Source organism: Salmo salar, chromosome 10 (genome assembly GCF_965601325.2).
Source record: "Salmo salar chromosome 10, fSalSal1, whole genome shotgun sequence".
Lineage (NCBI taxonomy): Eukaryota > Metazoa > Chordata > Actinopteri > Salmoniformes > Salmonidae > Salmo > Salmo salar.
In genome coordinates, this window is record NC_138300.1 from 44,158,338 (window position 1) to 44,166,905 (window position 8,568).

Here is an 8,568-nt window from a genome sequence, read left to right on the forward strand (position 1 = left end):
CAGGGGTAAGAGCGGTGGTGCCTAATCTCCACTGTAGATTTGCAGTCTGACCACAGCATCATCACCATACAGCTCAAAGGGATTCCCCAAAGATGAAGTCACCATATGTTATGGAGTAACGTGCTGTGGAAGTGCAGCAGTGGAATCCTGAGTCCCCACACATTAGCACCTGTGAGAGGCAACAAGTAGGGAAAATAAAGTCTGATGAGGCTCTCAAACCTGCCTCACAGATAGACATATACCCTGTCTGCCCAGAAGACTGATACAGACAAACACATAGAGATTGATAATCCCACATCACTACAAGGTACAACATTTAACACCCCTCCTCACACACACAGATAATTCCCCGGGCTTTGGCTCACCTTTCCAGTCCTCTGGCTGTATCCTGTCAGTCAAAGGCTTCAAATCAAATGCTATTTGTCACATGCCGCAAATACAACCGGTGTAGAACTTACAGTGAAATGTTTACTTACAAGCCCTTAACCAACAATGCAGTTCAAGAAATAAAAATATATATCAAATCAATCAAAAGTAACACAAGAATTGTACATACAATAACAAGGCAATACAGGGGTACTGGTACCGGGTCAATGTGCAGGGGCTTCCCTCCCTGAGGTGCTCCCCTCACCCTGTCCACAATGACACCCAACACTTCTCTACGTCTTCTTCCTCCAAGAAGCAAGGGATTGATCTCACTGGAAATGTGTGTTGTGAAAATGTATTAGAGATTACAGCTAAATTAGATACAGTTGAAGTCGGAAGTTTACATACACTTAGGTTGGAGTCATTAAAACTTGTTTTTCAACCACTCCACAAATTTCTTGTCAACAAACTATAGTTTTGGCAAGTCTGTCTACTTTGTCCATGACACAAGTAATTTTTCCAGCAATTGTTTACAGACATATTATTTCACTTACCACAATTCCAGTGGGTCAGAAGTTTACATACACTAAATTGACTGTGCCTTTAAACAGCTTGGAAAATTCTAGAAAATTCCGTCATGGCTTTAGAAACTTCTGATAGGCTAATTGACATAATTTGAGTCAATTGGAGGTGCCCTGTGGATGTATTTCAAGGCCTACCTTCAAAATTAGCAAAGACCTCAGAAAACAAATTGGAGACCTCCACAAGTCTGGTTCATCCTTGGGAGCGATTTCCAAACACCTGAAGGTACCACGTTTATCTGTACAAACAATAGTACGCAAGTATAAACACCATGGGACAACGCAGCTGTCATAACGCTCAGGAAGGAGATGCGTTCTGTCTCCTAGAGATGAACGTACTTTGGTGCGAAAAGTGCAAATCAATCCCAGAACAACAGCAAAGGACCTTGTGAAGAGGCTGGAGGAAATAGGTACAAAAGTATCTATATCAACAGTAAAACGAGTCCTATATTGACATAACCTGAAAGGCCGCTCAGCAAGGAAGAAGCCACTGCTCCAAAACCGCCATAAAAAAGCCAGACTACAGTTTGCAACTGCACATGGTGACAAAGATCGTACTTTTTGGAGAATTGTCCTCTGGTCTGATGAAACAAAAATAGAACTGTTTGGCCATAATGACCATCGTTATGTTTGGAGGAAAAAAGGGGAGGCTTGCAAGCCGAAGAACACCATCCCAACCGTGAAGCACGGGGGTGGCAGCATCATGTTGTGGGGGTGTTTTGCTGCAGGAGGGACTGGTGCACTTCACAAAATAGATGGCTACATGAGGAAGGACAATTATGTGGATATATTGAACCAACATTTCAAGACATCAGTCAGGAAGTTAAAGCTTGGTTGCAAATGGGTCTTCCAAATGGACAATGACCCAAGCATACTTCCAAAGTTGTGGCAAAATGGCTTAAGGACAACAAAGTCAAGTCAAGGTATTAGATTGGCCATCACAAAGCCCTGACCTCAATCATATAGAAAAGTTGTGGGCAGAGCTGAAAAAGTGTGTGCGAGCAAAGAAGCCTACCTGACTCAGTTACACCAGCTCTGTCAGGAGGAATGGGACAAAATTCACCCAACTTATTGTGGAAAGCTTGTGGAAGGCTACCCGAAACGTTTGACCCAAGTTAAACAATTTAAAGGCAATGCTACCAAATACTAATTGAGTGAAAGTAAAATTCTGACCCACTGGGAATGTGATGAAAGAAATAAAATCTCAAATAAATCATTCTCTCTACTATTATTCTGACATTTCATTTTCTTAAAATAAAGTGGTGATCCTAACTGACCTAAGACAGGGAATTTTTAAAAACTGAGTTTAAATGTATTTGGCTAAGGTGTACGTAAACTTCCGACTTCAACTGTAGTACCTGTACTTGAGCTAAACTCAGCAAAAAAAGAAACGTCCTGTCACAGTCAACTGCGTTTATTTTCAGCAAAATTAACATGTGTAAATATTTGTATGAATATAACAAGATTCAACAACTGAGACATAAACTGAATAACTTCCACAGACATGTGACTAACAGAAATGGAATAATGTGTCCCTGAACAAAGGGTAGGTCAAAATCAAAAGTAACAGTCAGTATCTGGTGTGGCCACCAGCTGCATTAAGTACTGCAGTGCATCTCCTCCTCATGGACTGCACCAGATTTGGCAGTTCTTCCTGTGAGATGTTACCCCACTCTTCCACCAAGGCACCTGCAAGTTCCCAGACATTTCTGGGGGGGAATGGCCCTAGCCCTCACCCTCCGATCCAACAGGTCCCAGACGTGCTCAATGGAATTGAGATCCAGGCTCTTCGCTGGCCATGGCAGAACACTGACATTCCTGTCTTGCAGGAAATCACGCACAGAACGAGCAGTATGGCTGGTGGCATTGTCATGCTGGAGGGTCATGTCCAGATGAGCCTGCAATAAGGGTACCACATGAGGGAGGAGGATGTCTTCCTTGTAACGTACAGCGTTGAGACTTCCTGCAATGACAACAAGCTCAGTGCGATGATACTGTGACACACCGCCCCAGACCATGACAGATCCTCCACCTCCATATCGATCCTGCTCCAGAGTACAGGCCTCGGTGTAACGCTCATTCCTTTGATGATAAACGCGAATCCGACCATCACCCCTGGTGAGACAAAACCCGTCAGTGAAGAGCACTTTCTGCCAGTCCTGTCTGGTCCAGCGATGGTGGGTTTGTGCCCATAGGCAACGTTGTTGCCGGTGATGTCTAGTGAGGACCTGCCTTACAACAGGCCTACAAGCCCTCAGTCCAGTCTCTCTCAGCCTATAGCGGACAGTCTGAGCACTGATAGAGGGTTCCTGGTGTAACTCGGGCAGTTGTTGTTGACATCTTGTACCTGTCCCGCAGGTGTGATGTTTGGATGTACCGATCCTGTGCAGGTGTTGTTACAGGTGGTCTGCCACTGCGAGGACGATCAGCTGTCCGTCCTGTCTCCCTGTAGAGCTGTCTTAGGTGTCTCACAGTACAGACGTTGCAATTTATTGCCCTAGCCACATCTGCAGTCCTCATGCCTCCTTGCAGCATGCCTAAGGCACGTTCACACAGATGAGCAGGGACCCTAGGCATCTTTCTTTTGGTGTTTTTCAAAGTCAGTAGAAAGGCCTCTTTAGTGTCCTAAGTTTTCATAACTGTGACCTTAATTGCCTGCCGTCTGTAAGCTGTTAGTGTCTTAATGACTGTTCCACAGGTACTTGTTCATTAATTGTTTATGGTTCATTAAACAAGCATGGGAAACAGTGTTTAAACCCTTTACAATGAAGATCTGTGAAGTTATTTGGATTGAGTTTATGTTATTATTACCATAATAGATGTCATCATTACCATAATCATTACCATAATAGAAAACAAACAATTTAAACAAGTTTTTATTCATAAAATGAAGAAGACTTCCACATAACTACTGCACTATGTACATAGACATGGAATCACTGGTCACTTTAATAATGTTTACATACGGTTTTACTAATTTCATATGTATGTACTGTATTATACTGTATTCTAGTCAATGCCTCTCCGATATTGCTCTTCCTAATCTTTATATATTTCTTAATTCCATTCTTTTCCTTTTAGATTTGTGTGTATTGTTGTGAATTGCTAGATATTACTGCACTGTTGGAGCTAGGAACACAAGCATTTCGCTACACCCACAATAACATCTGCTAAATATGTGTATGCAACCATTAACAGTTGATTTGACTTACAACAATCAATGGAAGTGATCAAATGAAGACACACAACTCTCCAGACTGAATTAGTATTCCTTTACTGATTACCAAATGCTTAAATCATCATAGTCATCATCATCAGAGGTGAGGAAGAGATTCCATCCCACAACATCTCTCTTTCTCACCTCTGATTTGGTTCCTCCATGGGGGGAGGGTCCTTGTGATCAGTGTAGGGAAGGAGAGAGAGAAATTAACTGGCTGCTGACAGCTGTAATGTTGACATGGTAAGGAGTGTGTTTCCTTGAAGAGTTGCAGGGAGTTTGGAAACCAAAACTTGTGGAGACATTTGTGGAGTGGTTGAAAAACAAGTTTTAATGACTCCAACTTAAGTGTATGTAAACTTCCGATTTCAACTGTAGCCTATGTCATCACCTGTAATGATATTCTTTGTAATTTTAAGCCATCATTACGTAGAATGGATATTCCAATCCAACTTAATTCTAACCACTGGCAGTCAGCCAGACAGGTGTCTACCCTCACCTTGGGAACTGAGTTCAGCTGGCCTGGGCTAAGGAAGGGTCGGACAAGGAGGGCACGTACTGGGACCCTCGAGTACCCGCTCTGGAACTAGTTGTGCTGGTTGAAGAGCTCCAGCCCTGGGACACCAGCCTCTGGACCTCCTGAACGTAGGCGTCCAGACCCCCAGCAGCCTGGAGCTCAACCATCAAAGACAAGGAGGGAGACGGCTGCATCCTGAAGAGAGAGAGTTTTGTCTTAGACAAATGTAACAAAGTGCCTTTTGCTCCAAACCGGGTGGGCACGAACGGCGACCTTCTGAACAACACACACAACTCAAAGGCAAACTGAGCTAACAGAGCAAGAGACAAGTCTGTCTCTCTGTAAGGGAAGGTGTGATGTCACTGATGTACCCCAGCCAACATGCTACGGGTTAGTTTCACAGTTACTTTTTCTTCTCAGGGTGCAGTGCTTACCTGGGCATAGGCTGTTTGATTGCCAGTGGGACATAGTTCCCGGGGGGCACAGTGTGGGAGTAAGGCAGACCCCCTCCAAGCTGGCACTTCACAGGGAGCAGTGGAGTAGGACGCCCCACCTCCTGGCCCCCAGAGTAGAGACCAGGCACTAGACGCAGAACCCTCAGCATGGCATCTAACCCCAGCACCAGGTCATAGAAGACCACGAAACCAGCCCTGCAAACCAACAGGGTTTAGAGTAGTTTAGAGGTATTTCATACCTGAACACCTGTAGAGAGTTAAAAATGTGTTAGAGACAATAAAATAGTCTCTAATAATTGTAAGTAAAGGAAGGGTTTAATTTGACTAATATAGAAATCTCAAATTGTCTTAAAGACAACATAGATGTCATAATGGACTCACGCAGGGTCGTAGGGAGAGGAATGGGGTCTGGGCTGGGTCTGTAACAGGAACATAGGGTGGATATACTATATGGGTCTTCTTTTGTTCACATAATTTTCACTGATCATAGAGAACTGGATAGACGAAAGCAATATTTATGTCACAGCTTTACCAGGGCTGGAGGAGCATGAATCTGGGCCAGGGGATGGTGCATGGCTGGCAGGGCAGGGCAGGGAACAGGGGTGGAGGTGGAAGGGGTGGGAGCAGCCTCTGGTTCCTGGGAGCTTCTCTGCCCCCTCTACCTCCCTGTGAAGGCTCTTGATCTCAGCCTGGATGCTGGCCATGTGGTGGGTGTGTTCTATCTGGATCTGATGGAGCTCAGACCCCACTGCTACTGGATCAGGGGAACATAGAATCCCATCGAATTAAAATAATTCTAGAATCATTAGAGTGAATTCTAATTCCATGTATTCTAATTCTATACATCCCGTGGTGATCACTGTATTCAATTCAATTCGCTTTATTGGCATGACGTAACAATGTGGTAACTCCTTACTGTCATTGTTTATCAGCAATGTTGCCTCTCTATGTATAGAATGATGCGTATGTTATATTCATGACAAAGATTAGATGGAGAGGACAACCCACCGTATTCCCCGCAGTGTTTCTCCCTGGCCAATTGTATCCTGAAGATCTCTTCCTCCAGTCTCTGGTTCTCCTGCTCCACAGCGAGGACCTCTGAGTTCCCAGCCCGGTGAGGATGCTTCATCTCTGGGCAGAGAGAGAGGGAGAGAAGGGGTGGGTAGAAATATCATACCCCCAAGACATGCTAACCTCTCACCATTACAATAACAGGGGAGTTTAGCATTTTTGAGGGGTATAATATTTGTGTGTCTAACATTCTCACTAATCATTATTCAAGATTCATTCAGAATTATTCTTAACATGGTAGTACCCACATTACTTAAAAGTGTTTAGAAACATATTGTATTCTTATTTACAATAAAAGTGACTGCAAAAAGACACAATACACTATTTACCATTCATTTCTATTGGGGAAAAAATTATCTGAAACACAACCAAAACAAAGAGCATATGCATCCAACAAATGTGTACAGGCACAAGCTTGATGTAGTTATTGCATGCTATGAATATGGGACCAAATACTTCACTTTGACTACTTTAATACACATGTAAGTGGATTTGTCTCAATACTTTTGGTCCCCTAAAATGGGGGGACTATGTACAGAAAGTGCTGTAACTTCTAAACGGTTGACCAAATATGGATGAAAATACCCTGAAATTAAAGCTGACAGTCTGCACTTTAACCTCATAGTCATTACATCATTACAAACAAAAACAAAACATTCACTGTCCCAATATTTTTGAAGCTCACTGTATTTCTGTATTTAATTTTCAATACATTTGAAAAAATGACTGAAAACAATGTTTTCACTTCGTCATTATGGGGTATTGTTTGTAGATTGGTGAGCATTTAAAAAAAATCCATTTTGAATTCAGGCTATAACACAACAATACTTTCGGAAGTCACTGGTACACATGAACAATAGACACAAATCACTGACGGTGGAAACAACGCATAAAATGTGACACCCTCCATACCCCAATGAGAGACCATGCAGGACTGACACTCACTCTTCCTCCTGCAGCTGGTTTCAGCCCCAGGTTGGGCCTGCTGCTCCAGAGTGTGGGCCTCAGCCTGCAGGCATGCACCTGGGCCAGAACGGCTGGAACAGATCCACCGGACTGCATGTAGGCCAGCCTCAGAGCTCTGTCATACCAACACACACAGCCACAGTCAAACACAGTCATAGATACAGATAGGGAACAGGATAGTAATACATTGCTCCTACTGCACTGATTGGGGTGTTGCATGCTAACGTCAGACGGCAGGTAGCCTAGCAGTTAGAGCGATGGGCCATTAACAGAAAGGTTGCTGGTTTGAATACCCGAGCCGACAAGGTGAAAAATCTGTTGATGTGCCCTTGAGCAAGGCACTTAACCCTAATTTCCTAGAGGCACGTTTTACTACTACGGCTGACCCTGTAAAACACATGTATGTGACAATAAAAACATGTTTTTTTTATGTCATAAGAGCTACTAATCTGGCACTAATAACAGGTGCATCGATGATCACACTATAGCTGATACTACTGCATAGAGGTGGTACTATCTCTACCATGAAGTAACCTATTCATCTGTTTAATCAGAGCTGTACGCTAAGACATATGTACCTTATTTGGGAGGAGAGGGGGCCATCCACAGAGTATATGAGGTCAAAGTTGACATGTCCCTTCGTGTCCTCAGGCAGGGTAGGGCTGTGTGAGTCAGACCTAACCTCTTTGACCCTATGAAGAGCACAGAAGAACATATTTATTTATTTTTCGGACAGACATCTATAACACATCAGGGTCAAGGTCATTAGCCACCAAACGGAGGTACATGGACTGAAACAGGGAGGGACTACCATGCGACCTGTTCCGCAGGCCTGTTGTGAGAGTGTCCTCTGCTGCCCTCTAGTGGCTACAACTAACTCAACCCGGCTGCAGGGTGGTGATCTGGTCTCTGAGACTGTTCAACTCCTTGTGAGCCCTTAGCTCCAGCAGCATAGTCTCCAGGTGGGCCGTGCTGCCCTTCCCTGACAGGGCCCCAAGCTGCCTCACTATCTCTGACAAACACACACAAAGTGAAAGTGTGTTGAATTACTCACACTGTTGCTTGCTTTGCATAACGGTATCTATAGTGTGTGTTGTTTTTTCTGTGTTGTATGGTGTCAATCTGTCTCCATATTAGCCCGTGTTCTACATGGGAGAACAGCATCATCAGATACAATCTACAGTATTTATTTGTCTGTACACGTATTTTATTGGTGTGTAAACTCTCTATGTCTACGGCAACTTACTTACCCACTCTCTGTTGCTCCAGGAAGTGGTTGTGGGCCTGTATCTCTGCCAGCTGGCGGTCATGGTGCTCTGCCAGCTTTCTTAGCCTCTCCCTGTGGCCCCACTGCCTCCCTGAAACCTTGATCTCCAGACACTCTGTCTCAGTGGG

The 8,568-nt window shown here is 44.0% G+C and overlaps 1 protein-coding gene across 1 annotated transcript; it reads right to left on the minus strand.

Moving 5' to 3' along the window:
• Window positions 1-3,807: 3,807 nt before the first annotated feature.
• LOC106560474 (coiled-coil domain-containing protein 17) lies at window positions 3,808-7,905 on the minus strand. The gene is made up of 7 exons (XM_014123431.3): window positions 7,752-7,905; window positions 7,153-7,288; window positions 6,145-6,267; window positions 5,669-5,887; window positions 5,518-5,555; window positions 5,116-5,331; window positions 3,808-4,876 (listed from the first exon to the last, which is right to left on the minus strand). The coding sequence occupies exons 4-7, from the start codon at window positions 5,708-5,710 to the stop codon at window positions 4,678-4,680; spliced, it is 495 nt and encodes a 164-aa protein (XP_013978906.3). The 5' UTR covers window positions 5,711-5,887; window positions 6,145-6,267; window positions 7,153-7,288; window positions 7,752-7,905; the 3' UTR covers window positions 3,808-4,677.
• Window positions 7,906-8,568: the final 663 nt, after the last annotated feature.

Coding starts and splice junctions, on each gene's coding strand:
- LOC106560474 (XM_014123431.3), bottom strand. CDS start 5,710: ATGCACCATCCCCTGGCCCAGATTCATGCTCCTCCAGCCCTG. Junction 5,556..5,668: donor TTCATGCTCCTCCAGCCCTG/GTAAAGCTGTGA, acceptor TTCCTGTTACAG/ACCCAGCCCAGACCCCATTC. Junction 4,877..5,115: donor ATCAAACAGCCTATGCCCAG/GTAAGCACTGCA, acceptor CTCTCTCTTCAG/GATGCAGCCGTCTCCCTCCT.